The sequence below is a fragment of the Myotis myotis genome, unplaced genomic scaffold (assembly GCF_014108235.1).
Source record: "Myotis myotis isolate mMyoMyo1 unplaced genomic scaffold, mMyoMyo1.p scaffold_m19_p_12, whole genome shotgun sequence".
Lineage (NCBI taxonomy): Eukaryota > Metazoa > Chordata > Mammalia > Chiroptera > Vespertilionidae > Myotis > Myotis myotis.
In genome coordinates, this window is record NW_023416316.1 from 1,990,055 (window position 1) to 2,012,135 (window position 22,081).

Here is a 22,081-nt window from a genome sequence, read left to right on the forward strand (position 1 = left end):
TTGAGACTCAGCCAGGCAGCTCCTGGCGCTTCAGAAAGTCTAGCAGGAACCGCGGTTGAACCCGACAGAAAGGTGGGCCTGGGCGTGTGGTAGAGACGCTTCTGTGGGCAGGAGAGGGAGTGGCTAAGGACAGGTCTGAGGTCTGGGTTGTCACCCACTTTACAGGCCTCTGCCCGCCTACCCCTCCCCCACCAGTGGTGGCAGTGCCTCACTCCGGCTCCCTGGCACGTGGTAGCCCTCAGTAAATGGTAGCTGTACCCCGTCCCACCGTGTGAGAACAGCTGTTTCTTTAACCCACGCTCCACATACGAGAAGTTCTCTCCCTGCACCGACAAGTTCAAGAAGCGCGTCAGCAAGAACACGTTCTTTGTGCTGGTGCGGGTGGTGGATGAGCTGTGGTAAGTGCTCGGCCCTCAGATTGCGGCCACAGGGCGGCTTCTCCCCTGCGCTCGCCATCCCATCACGTCCCGCCTGCTTCTCCCCGGCTACGTGCCCACGGTTCTGGACAGGGTTCCCCCCAGCCTGCTCCGAAGTGACCCATCCCTGCAGGCCAGCCCTGGCTCTGCCCTGATTTCCGGCGGGGCCATGCTCTGCCCCCTCCTTGCGCTCAGGCTGCAGTTCCATTATTGGCAGAACCCATCACGCCGGCCCTTTCCTAGGCCCTGCCTTCCAGGTGCTTCCCTTCTGCTAGTGCGGAGCCTGACCTGTGCACGGGAGGTGCTGAGCGTCCTGTGGCATCGAGTCTGAGGCCAGGGCTGTTAGGGAGTCCTCCCCGCAGAACCAGGAGCTCCTCGGGGCAGGGCTTCCCGGGGGTTTGTCTCCTTAGCCCAGGCCCTGCATGGCCTCCAGGCCTGTCTGGGGCCAGCAAGCATTTGCTGAGAGGATGGTGGTCACTTGTTACCACTGGGCCACCCCCAGCACCTGCAAGGATGCGGGCACTGTTCCCTGTCCCTGTGGCAGCAGTCCCCTTCCCTCCTCGTGTCCCTGCCTCACCAAGTGGCCCTGGCCCTGCAGCCTCGTGGAGCTGACGGAGGAGATCCTAAAGCTGCTGATGGAGCTGGTCTTCCGCTTGGTGTGCAGTGGGGAGCTCAGCCTGGCCCGCGTGCTCCGCAAGAACATCCTGGACAAGGTGGACCAGAAGAAGCTGCTCAGGTGTGCCCACTCCGACCAGCCCCTGGCAGCCAGGGGCGTAGCAGCCAGGTGAGCTGCCCGTCCGCCCACCGCCCCTCCTGCCCCTGCCGCCTCTGGTGAGAGCTGTGCCCAGCAGCTACCTCTGCGCCCCGTTTCCTTAGTACACCTCCCCGCCCCAGCCTCACGCCCCAGTTCTGCCAGGCCCTGACGAGGTGGCTCAGGGACAGCCTAGTGGGTTCCCTGGGCACTGAGCCTCTTCCCGGGGTTGTGAGTAGCATTGGTGAGCCACCTTTTACCAGGAAGTGGGGCACCAGGGCGAGTGGCCGCTTACCAGGGCCCGAGACAGATGGGCTGTGGTCAGCTCTTAATGAATTTCCTTCCCAGCACTCAGGTGGCAGCTGTTAATTCTCACCCAGCCCCGCTGTGCCATCCTGAACGTTCCCAAGACCCTGTATGTGGTTCCTGTGTGTTGCCTGCCCCTCTCCCCGAACGGAGATGTTTGTTAGTGACTGTCTCCGCCTGCGTTCGCATGGCACCATCTCTGTCCCCCTGCGCCCTGCGTTCTCGGGCGGCTGAGCTGTCCATGGGCTCACAAGGGGACCTGCAGGACCCGCCCAGTAGTGGCAGGAGACGGGGCCAGCACCATGGTCCAAGCGGTCGCTCCCTCCAGTCCTAACTGTCAGGCCCGCTCTGCTCCAGCTGTCCCTGTCCATTCACCTCGGGCATCTGTCTTCCAGGCCAGGGACCCTGCATGACTTTCACAGCCATGAAATAGCCGAACAGCTGACCCTGCTGGATGCCGAGCTCTTTTATAAAATAGAGGTACGCGTGGGCGGGGCTCGGAGGAGACTGTCCCTGCCGGGGAGCCACCGCTGCTTGTCCCTGAATGAGAGAAACTCCCATCACGGGACAGCCAGCGGGTCCAGCCCCACCCAGTCTACTTCCTTTTTTCAGATTCCTGAGGTTTTGCTTTGGGCAAAAGAGCAGAACGAGGAGAAGAGCCCCAACCTGACCCAGTTCACGGAGCACTTCAACACCATGTCCTACTGGTAAGGCCGTGGCACGGAGCCCGCCGCGGCAGTTGTCCTGGGCACAGCTCCGCTGCTTCATCCCTCAGCTCCTTCTCGGCCTTGCGGGCGTTGACTGAACTGGGCAGCAGAGCAAGGGGCACCTAGAGCAGAGGCTGGTTGAGGAGCCAGGCGCGGCAGGGGAAGGTCCTGGAGCGAGTGCCAGTGTCTACAGACAGGGTGACATTTGCACGCGCACACACACACACACACACACGCACACACACACACCGGCCCCCCCCCCCCCCCCCGCACTGGTCCTTGCAGTGTCCCCACTGCCAGGCGGGCAGCCTCAGGGCTCCTCCTCACACTGACTGCCCGAAAGCGGGCCTGCAGGAGTGGTGGCCATTAATACTTTTGTGTAGCCTTTAATCGGTAAAGCAAAATGGAGCCCAGAAGTGTATTAATAATGTAACAGAACTGTCAACTCCTCAAGGCATGACTCAAAAGCGCCTACAGCCTCTCAGCATCCGAGAGGTGGTCCGGGCGCGGCGGCCGTGCCGCCCTCACTGCATACAGCCCTCCGCAGCCATCGAGGGGTGGTTAATCTTTTTAAAACGCTCCACGGGCTGCTTGCTCGTGAGAAATCAGGTCACCCCCAGCTTTCCCTCCTTTCTCCCCAACACTGGGCACAGCCGTTTGTAGCCACACGTGGCCCTGAGCTCGGCCTCAGACCCAGCCCCGTGCTGGGCCAGGTCTCCCAGCACACCCCTGGGGGTCTGCCTAGGAAGGGTGCCGGTGGGTGAGTGCAGGCGCCCTCCAATGGGCAGAAGAGGCAAAGCAGAGGTGACCCTTCCTCCCAGTGACTGGCAGGGGCTGTGGGGAGATCACAGGGCGTCCGGGTCACCGTGAGGTCCTTGTGTGAGGCTAGCTTTGCCTTGGATGCTAAGGTTCTGAGCGGTGCTCTCGTTCGTGTCTGGCAAGGTGGCCTCTGAACCCACAGGCCTGCCCCCGCTGAGCTGGTCCTGAGGCTGTGCGAGAGTCCATCCCAGTGGTGCTTGCTCCATTCTGTCAGGAGAGCTCTGCTGGCAAACTCAGAGCCTGCATGGCCGGCGGTCCCCATCCTGGTGTTCGGCACCAGCCGCCACATCTCTTGTGGCCTGTTGCCTCCCCTGGGATTCTGAGAGCTGAGAGCCAAGACAGGCTGCAGTTGGTGCTGCCACGCCGGGGGCACTTGCGACAAGCCATGGAGCGTCCGGCTGGCCGTCTCCATCAGGACCGCACGGGGCCCTGAGGGAGTGCAGTCAGCTCAGCTCTCCTTCCCCGGTCCTGCAGGGTCCGGTCAATCATCATGTTGCAGGAAAAGGCCCAGGACAGGGAACGGCTGCTCCTGAAGTTCATCAAGATCATGAAGGTAACGGAGCCCCGCCCCGAGCCTGCTCCTCAGCCCCGCCCCACTCCACCCCGCCCTCACAGCCCCTCGCCTCTCTCTGCAGCACTTACGAAAGCTCAACAACTTCAACTCCTATCTGGCCATCCTCTCGGCGCTGGACTCAGCGCCCATCCGCAGGCTCGAGTGGCAGAAGCAGACCTCAGAGGTGAGCTCAGGACAGGAATGGAGACTGGCTTGGGTCCCTGCTCTGCCAGCGCCCAACTGTGTGGCGGGGACAGCCCACCCCCGCCTGCCCTAGTTTCTCACCTGCAGTCATTGGGCCCTGAGGGGCGTGTTTGGTGCTGGGACATCACATCGTCCTGCATCCTTCGCCACAGGCTGTGCTTTGGTCCCAGTGCACCTGCTCCTTCCTTCCCTCGGCCTGTGCTTCTAGAAGGCTGCTCTGGGCGGGCTGCATTAGGCATTGTGAACAGACAGACATGCTATTGGTGGGTTTCTTCAGGGTAAGTGCTAAAGGGAAAAGGATGGGGTGTTGAGTGAGCCTGGTCAGGGAGGCCCTGGGGAAGTGTTGGTGAGGCCAGGCCCTGAGCCGGAGCTTCCTGGGAAGGGAGGTGATGCCCATCAGGGCCAGAGGAGTGCACAGACTGGAGCTGGCACCTCAGGCAGCAGGACAGGACCAGCGTGGCCAGTGGCCATGTCGCTGTGGGGGACTGGCCCTGATCACGGTGGCCTTGGGGGGCCTGCCAAGGGACTGGACCTTTATTCTGTGTGGAGGCCCAGCCCCCAGGGCTGAGCATTGGCTGGGCTGCCCGGGGCTGTCTGGAGTGACATAAGAGGACAGGTATAAAACAGTATTGTTTGGGGAAGTGGGACCTCCACACCCGTTGCTCCAGGAAAGCATGAGGTCCTCAGGAGGCAGGGATGGCTTCTTGGAGGAGGTGACCCATCAGAGTAAGAGGCACCTCGCAGGCAAAAAGGCAGAATCAGCTGAGTCTCCCAGACAAGAGCCCAGGCTGCATGCAAGAGCAGTGAGGTGAGGTCACCTGCCAACCCGGCGGACTTGACCTTGAGCGCAGGGGGAACAAGGAAGGCTCGGAGCTGGAGTGGCCGGTGCAGTGTGGGCTTTGGAGGCTAACTGGGCTGTAGGCGGCACAGCCGAGCGGGAGCCTGAGCTCCAGGTCCTGTGCACGTGGCGGGTGCTGACGGGGAGGAGCCCCGGGCTGCACAGGCACAGCAGGCCCTCTGCAAGGCGCTCCAGGGAGGTGGCCCCAGAAGGACTGGTCCCCCGCGGCTAGGCAGAGTCCAGGTCTGGTTCTGGGTGTGTGTGGGGGTACCCTCGAGCATTGGCAGAGGGTGGGGGACGACTTGGTCTGTGAGGAGGGCCCGGGCTGTGCCCAGCATTGTCCCAGGGCTCAGACTCCACGTCCCTTCTGCACAGGGCCTGGCTGAGTACTGCACGCTGATTGACAGCTCGTCCTCCTTCCGCGCCTACCGGGCAGCCCTCTCGGAGGTGGAGCCGCCATGCATCCCGTACCTGTGAGTAGAAGCCCTGTCTGGGTTTGCCCCTTGGTTGCTCTGGAGATGCTGTATTGGGCTCCCTGAGAAACCGGGCTAAGGGTCCAACCAAGACATTTATACTGTCTCAACGCTAAACTGTATGGCAAGGAGTGCCTTTTAATTTTAAGCAGAATTGCGGGGTCCCGTGAAAATGTTCCATTCCCCTGTCCTGTTCCCACTTCTCCCTGGCCTGCAGGCAGCACGTCCAGGTGCGGACAGGCAGCAGCCTCCTTCCCCGCAGTACATCGTGCCATATTCCACAGGCCTCAAACTCGCTGCACGCCACAGCCCCCTGAGGGCCCGCTCACCCCAGGAACCCTGAGAGCACTGGGCATGAAGCAGCTCAGAGAGCGTGTCCTCCATGTGGGCCCTGGAAGAGGGAGTACATAGGTGTTTCCTGGGGAGGGACCCTGTGGTCAGTAAATATAGGAAGTGACAGAAAATCAGAGCTAAACAGGCTTCTGTTGCATGTCTGATCAGAGCCCTTAGTGTGCTAGTGGGCACGGAGTCTCCGAAAGGGTTGGAAGAGTCAGTCGGCACTGTCCCAGGGCTGGGTGTCTGATGGGACGTCCCTCAGAAACGCAGATTGGACAGCCGGCTCCTCTCCCGGCCTCCCGGCCTCACTGCACTGCCCTCTTTCCCGTGGGGGCTCGGTGACGGGTCCCTGGCCCTCGGGCTGGGCCTCCCAGGTGGAGGGACTGCCACCACTGGTCACGTGGCTTCACCTCCTGTGTTTAGAGCGGGATGGCGAACCTATGACACGCATGTCAGAGGTGACACGCGAACTCATTTTTTTGGTTGATTTTTCTTTGTTAAATGGCATTTAAATATATAAAATAAATATCAAAAATATAAGTCTTTGTTTTGCTATGGTTGCAAATATCAGAAAATTTCTATATGTGACACGGCACCAGAGTTAAGTTAGGGTTTTTCAAAATGCTGACACGCCGAGCTCAAAAGGTTCGCCATCACTGGTTTAGAGGCACCTGCTAACAAGAGGGCTCTGTCTCCTGCCCACTCTCAGCTTGGGGTCCTGTTATTTCTCATGTTCGTTTATGAATTTTACATGAGCAAGCCCACAGCTCTGCTGGCTTCTGCTGCAGCATCCCGTTCCCCGATGTTCCTGCAGGCCAGACAGTCACCGAGGCCTCCGTAGCAGCCCGACCTCCAAGGACCTGAGCCAGGACCTGACCTGGCTTTCCCGGGGACCCAGGGTTTGGGAGCCAGGACTTCCGCTGGGAGAGACAAATGCCTCCCAGAGCGCTGGTGGCTTTGGTAGTTTCTCAGGCACAGCCCAGGGGCCAGGGCCAGGGCCGCATCAGCACTGGCTTGTCCTGGTGGCCCCACCAACCTGCCTGGAAAGCAGCCACCTTCTAAGTCACCTCCAGAGGGTAACTGGGCTCTCCATCCTCCCAGGGGGCTCATCCTGCAGGACCTCACCTTCGTGCACCTGGGGAACCCGGATTATATTGACGGCAAAGTGAATTTTTCCAAACGGTGGCAGCAGTTCAACATCCTGGACAGCATGCGCTGCTTCCAGCAGGCGTGAGTGCTCCCCGCCCTTGGCTCCTGGGGCCTGAGCAGAGATGGGAGGTGGCGAGGACCAGGCTGTCAGGAGGCCTGAGGGGCTCGGCACGGGATGGCCCGTCGCCTGCACACAGGTGGCAGCCAGCCCGTCCCCTTTCCCATACAACGAAGCTGGTGACTGGTCTGCTGGCAAACTGGCCCGCCGGACACCAGAGTAGTGGGTGGGCCACGGCAGGAGCGGGGCCTGAGAGCGGGTCTCCCTGGAGCACCTGGAGAGGGCAGCCCAGCTGCAGGGATGCCGCTGGGGAGACCTTGCAGGAAGCAGGGCACAGCTTTAGGGTCTAGCGTGGGCTCTGCATGCTGCTGACCGTGTCTGGGGAGCTCGGACCCCCCGTAGGCCGTGGGCAGCAGGGCGCCTGCCACAGCGGTTTGCTGGGTGGTAGGGGGTTGCCGTTGAGAGGTCATGAGCACTCACGGCTGCCTTCCTCCCCACCAGGCATTACGACATCCGGAGGAACGACGACATCATAAACTTCTTCAACGACTTTAGTGACCACCTGGCTGAGGAGGCCCTATGGGAACTCTCTCTGAAAATCAAACCCAGGAACATAACAAGGAGGAAAACAGACCGGGAGGAGAAGACCTAGGAGCAGCTGCCATGAGCAAGGAGGATGCTCACAGGCTCAAGAGTGCGGCTCTGAGACCCGAAGGGACTTGGGACCTGTTGTGTGGCAGCAGCGCTGTTCGGCCTCCGCCAGGGGGCCAGCCGGGCAGGAGCGCTGAGCGCGGGCAGCTTCCTGCCTCCTTCCTCCCACGAGCGGAGCCCTCGGCCCGGCCAGGCGCGGAGCCAGCAGGCAGGTCTCGTTGCTGATTGTGAACTGGTGGTTTTCTCATTTGGTTTTGCTTTCACGTCTGTCTCCCCTCCCCGTCCCGCCTGATCCTCCTCCCACCTGGGAGCCGCAGAGTCCGCCCCTCCCTGACTTCCAGGGGCCGGATCTGCTGAAATGATGAATGAGTGGAGGCTCGAGGACCCTGGGGGGGCTGCTCCCCGGTGACCGTGAATGAAGGGACATGTAGCTGGGTGGGCAGAGAGCAGAGCAGGCTTGGGTGGGGCTCCTTTTGCCTTCCAGCCCTGCTTTCTAAGGTGGAGGATGGGCGCCGCTCACCTGGCCCTTTAGGTACGACAGGTGGCCCTAGCACTGCCCTCTGCCTGCGGGCAGCGGGCTGCTGGCCGTGCAGTGAGTAGCAGTGGCTGCCCTCTCTCCTTGCCCTTATCTCCCCACCCCGTCACCTGGCACTGAGGGTGCTGGGAAGGGGAGGGTGGAGCAAGAGAGGACCTTACCCCCCAAGAAATGCGTTTTAGCTGAGCTGGGTTTGTAGCTCTTGGGTGAGTTAATTCAGAGAGAGGGGAGTGGAGGGGCGTTTCTGTCTAGGGGGAGGCCGCTGGCCCCCTCCTGTCGCTTGCTGTGTGCCTTAAACTCCACCTCCTGCTCCCTCCGGCCCACGGGCTCCCCTCCAACCTTGCTCCATCCGGTGGGTGACAAGGACTCTTCACCAGTGTCCCCACCACTGTTGGCTCCCCCTCAGAGGGATGGTGTCTCTGAGAGGCCAGGGTCGGGGCTGCCCGGCCACACCCCAGAGCAGGCTCGCTCGCCCAGAAAGCGTCTTCGAGAACAGTGCTCCCCGCCCTCCTGTGCAAACCACTCTTGCTGCTGAGGTGACAATCCGAGGCCAGGTCTGCAGGCCGCTCTCAGGTGTCGGCGGAGCTCCCACGCGCCGTGGGCTCCGACAGGCCTGCCTGTGCGCTCTGCTGCGCGTGGTGGAGCGCTCACCTGTCCTGGGGTTGGCACCTGGTCACGCAGACTCCAGGACTAACTGCTTAGCCCAGAACAAAGAAAAGGAGAGAGCAACATCCGTTGATTGTTTAGATTTTGTTTGTAGAGAAGCTGTGTCACTTTGAGTCCTTCATGGTTTTGATGAGCTGTTATCAGGAGCAAGGCTGGGCTGGCCTTCCCCTCTCGTTTGTCCGGGTGGAGGGAGAGGCTACGAGATGTCGGTTACGGTCCCTCTGGTGGTGGCCCTGCCGCCGCAGCCAGAACGCGTCACTTTACTATTTAAGAGTGTGTGTGAGTCACTGTCACTAGCAGTGCCGCGTGCGGGGTGGTTTCTAGGCTGTGCCTCGTTCCTCGGTCGTCTCAGTCTTCCCCAGCCGCCCACTCTGCCGCTGCGCTGGGCCTCGGGGCTCCTCAGCGGTGGGAACCGGGGTTACCCTGCATTTCGGGGCACCCCCGGGTCTCCCTCCATAGCACAGGCAAAGACTCGGCCTCAGAAACCCAGCCACTCGCGGACAAGGCGTGTTTGCAGCCTGTCGGTCAGTTCTCAGCCAGGAGCTGGTGGGGATGGGGTGGGGGCTCCACTTCCCTCAATTCAGAAGTGGCTCTGCCCACCCTCCCCGAGCCCGAGGTGGTCTGCACAGAGGGGCCAGGCACCAGGCGAGCGGCGCCGTGAGCCCGGTGTGAGGACAGCAGGTGCAATGTGTGTGTGAACTGACTGGCCGCGGGCTGCCCCGCCCGTGCCTCAGTAAGACGCCCTCTTGGCTCCGGGAGTTACCAAACCCCATGCCAGCACCGCAGCCCTGCCGTGAACTGTCTTGGGGACAGGGTGTGGGGCTTGATCTTCAGGACAGACAGACAGACATGACCAGGACGGCTGGGTTCCCTGCAGGTGGGTAGAGCCAAGGAGAGGGCAGGCTGGCGCCACGTCTGAACCGAACCTGAGACGCACCTCCCACCACCCCGCCCCCCGCCCCCCCCCCCCCCCCGCCCCAGTGTTACATTGTAATATATCTTCCCGACTAACGGCTGATGGGGCAGCTTCCTGCAGACATTTCAAATGTGTAACTTTTGTATGAGAGGAAAATAAACGCAGGTGACAGCGCCTGTGTGCTACCGCGTGTCACAGTGACGGTGCCGCGCCGCCTTTCCTGTGGCTCCTCGGCCTGGCCGCTGCTGGGGTGGTGCCCACACTCGCTCCTGTCAGGGGCCTGGGCTCCCTCCGCCCTCAGGGGCCCAGGCTCCCTCCACCGTCAGAGGCCTGGAAGCAACCTGAGGCTCCGGGTCTGTCCACGCACAAGGCCAGGCTTCGGGTGCAGTGGCCATTTGGTGTCCCAGGGGATGAGAAATGGCCCCTCACTCATTTACACCACCACCCAGGTGTCCACTAGGTGCATCATTCCGGAACCAGTGAGGTCAGGTTTGGGTCTTTTAGTCTTGCGTGCTCAGAACATGCTGGAGGGACATGGCTCCTGGCTAATAGGCTCTGGTCCTGGCTCCGCAGCCCATAAGCCAGTGGCCGTGGGTACGCGGTGCCTTCTCTGTTCCCAGCTGCTCAGCCATAAGGGGTCCTCCCAGCTTCCACCGCGTGAGCTCAGCGAGCCACAGCCTGTAGCAGTGTCTGGTGAGCTGTTGCCACTGGTACAACTCACCCAGCATGAGTGGGCACCACGCACTTTGCAAACAGCTTTACCTCATTTCATCCTCTGCATTTAATGTCACACGAGGGAAATATCACAGCCATGGTAAGTGCTACAACGAAGAGGTACTTGACATTACACAATTAAATTTGGTTCGAAATCCACTCGGATAGCAGGTCCTGACAGGCGTCACAGGTACTTTATGTCAGACAGACAGGAGCGTCAGTCTCACACGAGCCCTGAGAACAGCAGGGAAACACTGCTTGCCTCATTTCAGGAGTAGAATACAACCTTGGCGTCCAATCCAGACAAGGACAGCGCAAGAAAATTACAGGCGAATGCTGACGCAGAAGCGCCAGAGTCACCTTATCCCCAGCCCGGCACTATAAAAGCAGTCCTCCCTGACCATTGGACGCATCCGCAATGCAAGGACGGAGTGATATTCGCAAGTTGGCCGTGTGCTTGGGCACCCCATGTGCCCTCACTAAGGGCCCTGTCATTCATCCCAGTCCCGGGCCTGCTGGCTGCTGTGGACAGATGCAGAAGTGGATGGATGTCCCCTCGAAAAGTTACAAATGGAGCTGCTTTTGACCCACCGATCCCGCCTGGGAAATATCTGAAGAAACCCCAAACACTGTCCACTGCGGCATTATTGACAACAGCCAGGGTCTGGACGCAACCCACTGCCCATCAAAGGACGAGTGGGTAACAGAGCCCTGGTGCGTGTATAGAATGGGATGATACCACTCAGCCCCCAAAAGAATGCAGTCTTACCATGGTGGCAGCGTGCCTGGGCCGAGAGGGCGCGGTGCTGAGTGCAGTAAGTCAGAGACAAATGCCACGTGATCTCACCGGTGCTCAGAACCTGAAGAACAAATGAGCGGGTGTGCCTCTCCCGGCCGCGCAGGCTCCAGGGGCTGACACGCAGAGCCCCGCGCGAAGGAGCCCAGACTGGGCCGCCCTGCCACCCACACTGGACTTCGCGTGAGTGAGACGGGAACTGTGCCAGCTGAGCTGCCGCCAGAGCTTACCGATTTTCACAGCGCGGCCTCGCCGCCCCTCAATGCGACGCGCAGATGAAAGGAAGGACACGCAGAACCACCTCCGTGGCCAGACTTTAGAAAAGGGCGCCAGCTTGAGCAGGGACGTCATACAGAGAATCCAGAGCTGCTAACGGGCTCCACGTCATCAGTCATCGGAGAAACGCCAGTCAGAGCCACACTGAGCCGCCGCCACAGCCTCAGCCCCGGAGCTGCTGAACCCACGCCACGGCGACACCAGGGTGGCAGCGCCAGCGACTGGAATGCCCTCCATGGGGGGTGGGAGCGCAGCCTCTCCCTGGGCTGAGGTGATAGCGCCACGGCTTCCTCGGGTGCCACCCCAGCTGGCCGCAGGCATTCCACCCCGAAGCCAGCGTTCTCTCGCTGCACACGTTCCATGTGCCCAGCCCCCCCTCCAGGGCGCGTCAGCACAGTCACTCACGACCCATCCGTCTCCACACTGGCCCGGAGCCTCCGAAGACAATCTCCACCACGGCGAGCCCTAAAACTGGGCCCGCTGAGGCCAAAGGCAGCGCATTTTCTTCATTTTTAATGACACGACGTATGAATCCCATCGTCAGGTTCAGCCAGGCGTGGCACCACGGCTCCTGGTTCCCGGGCAGCCACTGCCAGCAGTTTGCAACTTCCTTTCAGACACTGTCCTTTGCACATGCGCGCATGTAAGTCTACGGCACATACCTTATCGACAGACGACACAGTGTACTGCCCACTACAGGGAGGCGGCAGCCGTCCTGATCTGTCCCCGACCTGGCCAGGCCCCGTCTGCTTCTGTGGGACCGGATCTCGGCCCCTCCCTCTGGCTTTCCAGACGGCCAGGGGCCTCCCCAGCGCCCTCCCAGGCTCTCTCCTGTGTGTGGGACTCCTCGACTCAGCTCTGTAGTCCAGCTGCAGTTCACTTTTCCATACAAGTTGAGAATGTTTTTCCAACCACATAGCCAACTGCTTTTCTGAGTCCTTGACCCACTCAGTTCAAAGGCCGTTTTGATCGGGTAGTAACTCCCCGCGCCCTGGGGACGTTCACTGGGTGTTCTGCTGGCCGCGCTGTCTTAGGTACTGTAGCTCTATATTAAGCTTTACTAGCCAGGGAAGACAGGCCCCTCATTCAGTTCTCTAAACAAGTGTAAGTTTTTACACATTTCCCTTCTATTTTTAAAAACTTGTGTTATAGTTTTAAAACAAGAAAAACGGCTTTCTTGTTGGGATTTCATTAAATCGCTAAGAATGCTACATCTTCCTATCCAGATATTTTGTTCAATTTTATATATATAGGGTGTTCCCCCAAAATGTAGGTACACACTTTAAATAATTATAAAGGCAGTGTTTATTAAAATACATTTCATTTTCAAAATTGAGCTATCAGCTGTTAAAGTGTATATGCATTTTGGGGGGACCTGCTGTATATATAAAGTTATATATATAATTAAAAATCATTTTCCTCACTTGGGCCCAGATCATTCTTATCAAAGTTATTTCTAGATTCTACTGTTTTATCACTACTGTGAGTGGAATTTTTCAAAATTTTTTCCATTTTAACTGATTATTGCTAATGACTATCACATTTATTTTGTATCCAACTATTTTACAGTTATTCTAATTTTTTCTTTGATTCTTGGATATTACAGCTAGAAAATCACGTTGTCTCTTTTGACAGAGACTGCAAGTTTCATACTACAAATTTCACTTTGTTGTTTTTTACGTTAGCTAGAACCTTAACACAATGTTGAATAGAGACACTAGGGGCCTCCATGGATTGCTCCTGCAGAATGGTTTTTAATGGTTTTAATCCCCATTTAATGTGCCGTTTCCAGTTGGCTCCTTAGCTTCTGCTTCACTGGGAGCTCATCAGAGATGCAGACTCTCCGCTCCCACGTCCCGACTCCGAGCCTGCCCTTCTGCAAGGTGCCCGCGCTTCGTACCCACAGCGCAGGGCACGGTCCAGGGACTTCTTTCCTTGGCGTTTACGTAGTTCAGTAGGAACAGCTGTTGCTGTGGGTTCAGCGAGTCCTCTGCACTGTTCCTCCTCCTCTTCGGGGCCGTTTGCACGAGGGTGACTGACGTGCCGACTGGCCCAGCCCCAGCCAGCTGTGCGCATCGCCGACGCCCTGGCCCAAGGCTCCCAGCATCTCCAGGGCTGAGTCAGGCGTCTGCCTCCGCCCGGTGCCAGGAGCCAGGGCTGCGGGCAGCACCCAGAGGTGCAGAAAGCAGGCGATTGAACGCGAGCTGCCAGTCTTCTCTGGCCCAGCGGGGCCTCCCTCCTCTCCGTGCAGATGGTTTGTCATCTTGAGTCACAGGCCCCTCGAGAATCTGGTGAAAGCTCTGGGCCCTTGCAGGAGCGCGCCCATCAGTGAGCGGCCTCCCACCTGCTGAGCGGGAGGCACCGGGCTGCCCTGCCACGCACAGTGAGGCCCTCACGCCCTGCCCTGCCCTCCCCTCCCCTCGGGCTGTGGAAGACCCTATGGAACCGCCACCATCACCGCCGAGAGCACCTGAGCCGGGCACTGCGCCCAGCACCCACGGGTCCCCTCCCTGGTCCGCCCAGGGGTCCAGGGCAGGCCATGCTGCGGCCCCTGACGGAGGAGGGAAGCCCACTCGCTTGAGCAGCGGGCGCTCTGAAGGCCAGGACTGGACCAGCCAAGGAAGTTACTGTCGGTCACAGTGCCCCCTGCTGGTGAGTCAAAGGGGGAGGTGTGGGGGCCCAGCTGTTGCTCCCACTTTGCAGAGGAAGAAACAGACACATGGCTTTGGTTTCTGGGCACAGCGGGCGGCGTGAGAGGCGGGGCCCTGACCGACCAGCCAGGAGCCAGGCGGGAGGAGGCCACGCCCACCAGCCCCATGGGAACCGAACCGCAGCTGTGCCGTGACCTGACCAACCCAGCAAGGAGGCCAGGAGGGCAGTTCCCCTCCCCCACCCCGATGGCGCTGAGGACACAGACTTCTGGTCCCTCTGATGGTCTCCTGGGGGTAAGGTGAAGGCAGGGGCCTCGGGCCCGGCCAGCAGTCCCAGGAAGACCTCAGGAGGAGGCACCAAAGAAATGGGGCTCCCGGGGCCCCCATTCCTCAGCTGGGCCTGGGCCCTGAGACCACTGCAGATTAGAACACTGCCCATCAGGGCTGAGGCAGCCACGGGTGTGCTGAGTGCGCCAATCCCTCCCGCTCCTACCCCCGGGTCCCCTCGGTAGGCAACAGATGGCCCCAGCAGGGATCACAGTCCACAGGAGTCCGGCAGGGTGGGTGTCCGGGCATCCTGACGTCCCCGAAGCAGCCCCAGCCTCAGGGGAGGTAGAGGGCCACCAGCACGTAGATGACCCAGCTGGTGGACACGAAGACCCCGAAGAGCAGGCTGAACAGCACGAGGGAGCGGGCCTTGCGGGAGGCCTCCTCCGCCTGGGCCAGGTCCCCCCGGCTCAGGGCCGAGCGGGTCTGCAAGCAGACAGAGTGAGGATGAGCCCACCACGCCCCCACCTCCCATGCAGCACCGTCGGGCCAGGCCCCAGTGTAGCCTGGGAAATGGGCACCCTGAGAAGTTTGGGGCCTGCCCAGGAGCAATCGGGTGATGGCTGCCAGCTCTCGGGCACCTCGTGGGTGGGGCACGAGCCACATCCTCGCCCTGGTCCCTACATCTTCCAACAACTCCAGCTGCTGGTGTCTTTGTTGCCCCCACTTTGAGATGAGGAAACAGGTTCAGAGAAGTTAAGGGACTGTCCTAGGGTCACACAGCTGGTGGCGGAGCCAGAATTCACAGACACCTCTGAGCTGTCCTGAGAGCTGCCTTCTCCCCACAGGCCTGGCTTACGGTGGGGGAGCTGGGGGGGGGGGGTCAGGGCGTGGCCAGCTCAGCATCGGGCAGAGACCCCAGAGGCTCACCCACTCTGTCAGAACACCCTCCATTGGCATGACTGGGTCCCCAGAGCCTGACCCTGTGCAGGGCAGTGGTTGGGGGGTGGGGGCTGAGCAGATGGAGAGGAGAGATGGCGGGGGGCAGGGTGGGTGGTGAGAGGAATGAGTGGGTGGAGGGGTGCCCACAGCCCCCTGGGACAGCAGCTCCTGGGCCTGGGCAGCCACTCACGCTTCACCGTGAGCTGTGGGAGCCCGGCCGCCGGAGCGGGCCTTGAGTGTGGGCAGGGCCAGGGGAAGGAGGTGTCCATCCGCGGGGCCCAGGGCCAGAGACACTGCACCGATTGCCAGTTCCCCGGCGCCCAGCTCCTGGGGGAGGGGCCGGTGCCTGCTGGGAGGTGCACCAGGGCCGCCCCTACCTCGTGGGAGTAGACGATGGCGAGGAGCCCGGTGAGCAGGCAGCAGAAGAGGGTCACCAGCACCGACTCCATCATGTAGTCCTTGGGCAGCGGCCTGTGCTCCACCGTGGCGGGCGCGGGCACGCCGGCCAGGGGGCTGTTGTACTGCGGGGCAGAGGCCACAGGCGTGAGGGAGCGCCCAGAGCCGGAGTGCGGACCAGCCCCCCCCCCCCAACCCCACCCGTGAGGCTGCGGTCACCCAGGGCAGGTCACGCTCCAGGAGCCCTGTCCCCATGTCCCCACGTCCTCATGGCCCCCCGCCCCCGGGGGGACTGCTCCACCGTCCTAAGGCAGCCGGCTTTGTTTCACTCTAAAGATCTAATCAGATCATCTCCCTTCCAGAGGCCCTGGGCCCTCGGATGTGTCCCTCTCAGCACGCCCCCCCTCGCCCCGCCCCCCCCCCCCCCCACCTAAGCTGAAGGACCCACCGCCATGCCCAAGCCCAGCCCAAGCCCAAGCACGGCTGCCTCCTGCCTGTGCTGCGCCCTCTGGCCAGAGGGCCCTTCCGTTCCCGCCTGAACTCTCCTATTCACCCCTCAGAACCCAGCTCAAATGCCCCCACTTCTGGGACGCCTCCTGGGCTCCCCCCCCCCCCCCCCCCCCCCCGGGCAGCTGAGGCAGCCTTTCGTGCTCCTCCTCTGGGCACCAGGACCTGCATGGGTTGTTACCGCGACTTCAGTGTCTGTGAGCCCAGCCCCCGTGGGGTGGGGGAGGGAGGACGGAACGAGTGGGGGGGGTAAGGGGTGGGGGTAAGGGGGGCAAGGAGCGGGCATCGGGCTGGGTGCCCACTCACCACGGGGAAGGGCGCGAAGAGCGGCGGCGGGGCGGGCGCGGGGTAGAGCGGCGCGGGCGGCGGGAACAGGGCGGGGGGCGCGGGGCCGGGCTGGAAGAGGACCGGGCCGGGCGGGAAGGGCGGGTACAGCAGGTGCACGGCCTTGGGGTCGGGCGGCGCGTAGGGCGGGGGCTCGCCCACGAAGCCGATGTTGGGGATGCCGCCGGCGGCCGCCTTGGGCCCCGGCCTCGCCTCGCCCTCACCCGCGGCCGGGGCCTGGGCGGGGGGCGCCGCGGCGGCGGCCGGGGAGTCGGGGGGCACGGCGGGGGCCGGGGCGTCCTCGGCTGCTTCCTCGCTGGGCCCTCCGTCTTCATCCAGGAGCTGCGGGCGGCGCGGGAGCTGCGGGAGCTCGGGTCTCGGGGGGGCCTCCGGGGCCTCCGGGCCAGCACCCCCTTTGGTGTCCACTCCTGGGAAGACATGGCGGGTTTCAGGAGCCTCAAGAGGCCGTGGGCCAGGTGGGACCCTGCCCCCCAAGCCCCAAATAGCCCCTCCGAGAAGAAAGCCACGCGCGACCCCTGCCGGAGCCTCTCCAAGCCTTCCCCCGAAGAGCCGCCAGGACCGAGGGGGCTCGAGGGGGCAGTGCCTCCGGTGGTCGCCCCGCGCCCCGCGCCCGCGCCCCGGGCCAGGCAGCCCCTGCGGGCGGAGGAGGGAACCTGGGCCGGGCGGCGCTGAGGGGCGTCCTGAGACCCAGCCGGGGGCGGGGCTCGCAGGTGAGCTGAGCCAATCAGAGCCTTGGCTTGGGGGGGGCGGGGGGGGGGGGGAGCTGCTCGGGAGTGGCCAGGCCCTGGCTCCCGAGTGGCTTCAGAGCCAGGAGGTCCCGAGGAGCATTTACATCAATGGCTGCACCATCCGGACAAAAAGCAGCAGGAAACATGGGCCTCAAACCCCGGACCAGACGGACTTACAGACACGGTCCGAACACTCCATCCCAAACCGGACACGCCTGCTTCTGGGAGCATAGGGACCGCTCCCCAGCGGAGGGTATGTCAGGCCAAGTCTTAACATTTAGGAAGATGCAGATTATGTCGAGCATCTTTTCCAACCATAATGGTCTCAATTCCAAGAGGAATAAAAACTAGGCAAACCACAGAGCTGTAGATTAAGCAACATGCTTCTGAAAAACCAGGGGGTCAAAAGAGAAATAACATCTTGAGACAAACGACAGTACAACACACCAACACTGACGGAACGCAGCAAAGGCAGTTTTAAGAAGGAAGTGCATAGCGATAAATGCCCACATCAAAAAACAAGAAAAATCTGGTCTGAGCTAGAATGGAGGCAGAGGGCTGGTGGGATGTGGACAAGTGGACGGACTCAGGCACCGGGGCACCGGCCTGACACCCAGGGAGGTGAGGAAGGGGGAGGGAGTTGTCAGAGGGACAGGGCCAGCAGACCTCTGTCACCTCCTCCTGGGTCCAGGGCTGGGCTGGTGGGTCTGGGGGGAGGGCCTCCTACCATCAGGAGGGGCGCTCAGGGCCAGGCTGCCTGGGCTGCTTCCTTGGTTGCCTCATCCTTAAAAACAACACCTGGGCGGTTGTGGGGATCAAATGAGTGTAGGCACGTGAAGTGAGCAGGCTCTTGGCTAACACTGGCTACTGCTGTCTGAAAGTTAGGGAGGTGAGAAAGTGCAGGGGGGCCTGGCCCTTTGGGGAAGCTAAGGAGTGTGTGTGTGTGTGTGTGTGTGTGTGTGTGTGTGTAAAATGAAAGCTATAAGGAGTGGTGTGTGTGTGTGTGTAATGAAAGCTATAAGGAGTGGTGTGTGTGTGTGTGTGTGTGTGTGTGTAATGAAAGCTATAAGGAGTGGTGTGTGTGTGTGTGTGTGTGTAATGAAAGCTATAAGGAGTGGTGTGTGTGTGTGTGTGTGTGTAATGAAAGCTATAAGGAGTGGTGTGTGTGTGTGTGTGTGTGTGTGTGTAATGAAAGCTATAAGGAGTGGTGTGTGTGTGTGTGTGTGTGTAATGAAAGCTATAAGGAGTGGGGTGTGTGTGTGTGTGTGTGTGTGTAATGAAAGCTATAAGGAGTGGGGTGTGTGTGTGTGTGTGTGTGTGTGTAATGAAAGCTATAAGGAGTGGTGTGTGTGTGTGTGTGTGTGTAATGAAAGCTATAAGGAGTGGTGTGTGTGTGTGTGTGTGTGTGTGTGTGTAATGAAAGCTATAAGGAGTGGTGTGTGTGTGTGTGTGTGTAATGAAAGCTATTGGGAAGGGAGTCCACACTTAAAGTAAGAAAGGTTTATGACTAAGTTTGACCCAGAGCGCTGGGCTCTTCCAGGAGGACCCCTGTGGGGAGTGGGTGGGGGGAGCAGGATTGCTGGTCTCCTGGAGGGTGGGGGTGGCCTGAATATCCCTGCCCCCAGGAACCAGCCATGCCCCACCCAGGAGATCTGGTTAGACACTCAGGATTGCCAGGGCAGCTCCCAGCCTCACCCACCCAGACAAGGGCTGGAGTTTTCAAATAAGGCACCAGCCCAGCCAGCGTGGCTCAGTGGTTGAGTGTTGACCTATGAACCAGGAGGTCATGGTTTGATTCCCGGTCAAGGGCACATGCCTAGGTTATGGGCTCCATCCCCAGTAGGGGGCGTGCAGGAGGCAGCCAATCAATGATTCTCTCTCATCATTGATGTTTCTGTCCCTCTCCCTTCCTCCCTGAAATCAATAAAAATATAAAAATAAGCCCTGGCTGGTTTGGCTCAGTGGATAGAGCATCGACCTGCAGACTGAAGGGTTCCGAGTTCGATTCCGGGCAAGGGCACATGTCCAAGTTGCGGGCTTGATACCCAGTGGGGGGCATGCGGGAGGCAGCAGACCAATGATTCTCTCATCGTTGATGTCTCTCTCTCTCCTTCTCCCTTCCTCTCTGAAATCAATAAAAATGTATATTTTCATAAATAAGTAAATAAATAAATGAAATAAGGCACCCCCCCCTGGCTGGGACCCTGGGGAAACAGGAGCGCTGTTTGCTGTCTGAGCCAGCGGGTGCCCCTGGCCGACGGTGGCCAAGCTCTGGGCCAGTGCCCACCCCCCTGCGAGTCAGGCCCCGGCCCCTCTGAACACGCCGCACAGAGGCCCAGCCAGCGCGCAGGTGACAATCCCAGTCTCCACTGAGCTCCGGCCGGGGGCCTCCTGTCCTCCGTGTGAAACGGTGGCGATGGTGACAACCACTGAGGGGGTAACGGTGAAGACGAATAGGAACAACAGCAATGAAATGGTGCCGCCGCACAGAACCCCGCTCCCTTCTGAGGGCACAGAGCAGGTAACCCGAGCCCCAGCCGGCAGAGCCACGCCAGACACCGGTCCCCGCGGGATGCGGGCACGGGACGCCGGCGCCGGCCCTGCCCCAGTTACCGTAACACAAACCGCAGCTTCCCGGGCCCCGCCTGGGCAAATACCTGGCCGATGGCGCGGAGATAGGGCTGCAGAGTAAATAAATGTGCCGCCGGGGCTGCCAGCCGCCCGGGCTCTCGGATTCTCGACACTTGAGCCTCCGGACATTCCAGCGGGGGAGGGGGAGGGGAGGGGGGAGCGGGGAGGGGGAGAGGAGCGGGGAGGGGAGCGGGGAGGGGGAGGGGAGCGGGGAGGGGGAGGGGAGCGGGGAGGGGGAGAGGAGCGGGGAGGGGGAGGGGAGCGGGGAGGGGGAGAGGAGCGGGGAGGGGGAGGGAAGCAGGGAGGTGGGAGGAGGAGGGGAGGGGAGGTGGGGAGGGGGAGGGGGAGGGAGGGACGCGCTCCAGGGTCGCGGGCAGGGGTGGCGGTCAGAGCGCGCCTTCCGTGCGAGCGGGGGCGGGAGAAATCCTGGCGCCCCCCGCCCCCCAAAGATGTGGCCGGAGCGCCAGGCAGGGCTTCGCACCGCCCGCCGCCCCCCCAAGCCCCTCCGGCCGGGACTCCCCGCGAGGGCGCAGCGCACGGAGCGGGGGTCTCGGTTCACCGCCCTCCCAGGCCCGGTTCCGGGGGCCCCCGTCGGGGTTCCCTGAACGAGCCTTTCCCCGCCGCCCGCCGCGGGGTCTCGCCGCCCGTGGGGTCCTCCCTCCCGCCGCCCTTCTGCCCCCCTGGCCAGCGCGCCCTGCCCGCTCTCAGAGGGGGCGGCGCGTGGAGGGAGTGGAAAATGCCCCCCAAATCGCCAGTCTCGAGCCCCTGCTGCCCGCCCTGGGGGCCAGGCCCCGGGACCTCGCCAGGGCCGCCCCCCTAACGCTCCCCCGGGGATCCCAGAGCCGGGGGTCCTGGCGCCAACGGCCTGAACTCGCCCCGGCGCCCCGCCCCATCCCCCGCCGAGGGGTGTCCCCGGGCAGGGCCGGGCCGGGGTCGCTCAGCCGCGCCGGGTCCCCGCGTCCTCACCTGCGTCCATGGCGCGGCCGGCGGCGGGGCGAGGGGGCGGCGCAGCTCCCGCGCCGTCGGACCCGGCTCCGCTTTCGCCGCGGCTCGGGTTTCCTGGTGCCGCCGCGCGACCGGTTAATAATTGACCGCCCGGCTGCGCGGGGTCCCCCGCGGCTCCCGGGCGCCCGGCGCCGTCCACCCGCGGGCGGGGAGGTCGCGGGGAGTTCTCAGCGGCTCTCGGCCGAGTGGGAGGCGGGGTGGGGGGCGACCAGGCGAAGTGGGAGAGCCCGGGGCGAGGCCTGCGGGTGCTCCCGCGCGCACGGGCCCGCCCCGTTGGGTGCACTTTCTGAAAGGTCCGGAGTGGCCCGGGGTCGCGCACCTGTGACATGACGCCATGATGTCTCCAGAAAGATTTTATTCCCGGCACCTGGGTGCAGGCGGGCTGAGCCCCAGAAAGGCATCAGCGAGGAGAGCAGGGAGAGAGGTTTTCCTCCCTTTCTGCTGGCTGCAGGCCGCTCTGCTGAGTAAGGGTCTGTCTGTCCTGGCTCCCCCCATGCCGGCGTCCTCGGTTATCTGAGCTGCGCTCAAGGCTGCAAGCACGATGTCTTCTCTGCCCCGTTTTATTCTCTTTAACACTTTCGCTTTCCCCCAATTCCGACAACTGCCGCCGGCAGGACCCGCCAGCGGAAGCTAAACGTGGTGGGTATTTGAAAGCGGTTTGAACAGAAACAGAACTTATCTGCACAAGGGACCTCCTCAAAGGACTTAGGAAAGCCAGCAAGTCTGCGTGTGGAAGCGCACAACAGGTAACCACTGGCGCCTTCGCCAGGTGACCACAGGCGGCACCACAGTGACACATAAGGACCACATAGTGACACACCGCGCACCTCCGTGGCCCTGAGCGGTCCCTCACCTGTACAGGCCTCCCAGGAATGCACATGCCCCGTCACACGGAACCCTCAGGCAAACCCAAATGCAAACCCATTTGGCTCTTAAAATCTACATTTTTTTTCATAATGTCCTCCCTCTAACCCATGTACTTTCTCTTCAAATGGTTGTGAAACTTTTTACTTGAAAATAATTGCAAGCTCGGGGGAAAGCTGGAAGAATGGTGCACACGCCCAGAGAATGTCTTTTCTAACAGAGCTCTTTGCCTGGGCAGAATCCAGCTCAGAAGTATGTGTGCACCCAGGGGTCATGTCTTCACTTCTACAGACGCCTCTATGTGTATGATAGGCTAATATGCAAACTGTCCCCTTGGGCGTTCCACCGGGAGACTGGGCGTTCCATCGCTCGCCATGACGTGCGCTGACCACCAGGGGGCGGCAGAGAAGGAAGGAGGGCCTCCGCCGCAGCAGGAGAGAAGGCCCTGGCCCGAAGCCAGAGGCCCTGATCAGCCTGCTCACAGCCAGGCCTGGGGACCCTGCCGACCCCTGCACAGCCTCTAGTCTTCGAAAGCTTTCCAAATTGGTGTCTCACCCTGGCCCCCTTGCTCTGGGGGCAGC

General features: G+C 61.6%; 2 protein-coding genes across 11 annotated transcripts in view; one reads left to right on the top strand and one right to left on the bottom strand.

Moving 5' to 3' along the window:
- RAPGEF1 (Rap guanine nucleotide exchange factor 1) overlaps positions 1-8,733 on the top strand; it is a 113,108-nt gene extending 104,375 nt beyond the window's left edge. For 6 of the 10 annotated variants that reach the window (XM_036329291.1, XM_036329290.1, XM_036329292.1 and 3 more), the window contains 10 exons: positions 306-398; positions 1,015-1,200; positions 1,869-1,953; positions 2,086-2,180; positions 3,474-3,552; positions 3,635-3,736; positions 3,909-4,034; positions 4,970-5,067; positions 6,505-6,633; positions 7,112-8,733. In XM_036329291.1, the coding sequence (XP_036185184.1) occupies positions 306-398; positions 1,015-1,200; positions 1,869-1,953; positions 2,086-2,180; positions 3,474-3,552; positions 3,635-3,736; positions 3,909-4,034; positions 4,970-5,067; positions 6,505-6,633; positions 7,112-7,262 (1,144 nt within the window). In that variant the 3' untranslated portion in view covers positions 7,263-8,733. The remainder of the gene's footprint in view (positions 1-305; positions 399-1,014; positions 1,201-1,868; positions 1,954-2,085; positions 2,181-3,473; positions 3,553-3,634; positions 3,737-3,908; positions 4,035-4,969; positions 5,068-6,504; positions 6,634-7,111) is intronic. The other 4 variants (XM_036329294.1, XM_036329295.1, XM_036329299.1 and 1 more) reach the window with 1 other exon arrangement.
- A 725-nt stretch (positions 8,734-9,458) lies between these two features.
- Positions 9,459-20,685, bottom strand: PRRT1B (proline rich transmembrane protein 1B). Its single transcript, XM_036329311.1, has 4 exons — positions 20,598-20,685; positions 16,234-16,679; positions 15,402-15,545; positions 9,459-14,568 (listed from the first exon to the last, which is right to left on the bottom strand). The coding sequence occupies exons 1-4, from the start codon at positions 20,605-20,607 to the stop codon at positions 14,419-14,421; spliced, it is 750 nt and encodes a 249-aa protein (XP_036185204.1). The 5' UTR covers positions 20,608-20,685; the 3' UTR covers positions 9,459-14,418.
- Between the last annotated feature and the right edge of the window lie 1,396 nt (positions 20,686-22,081).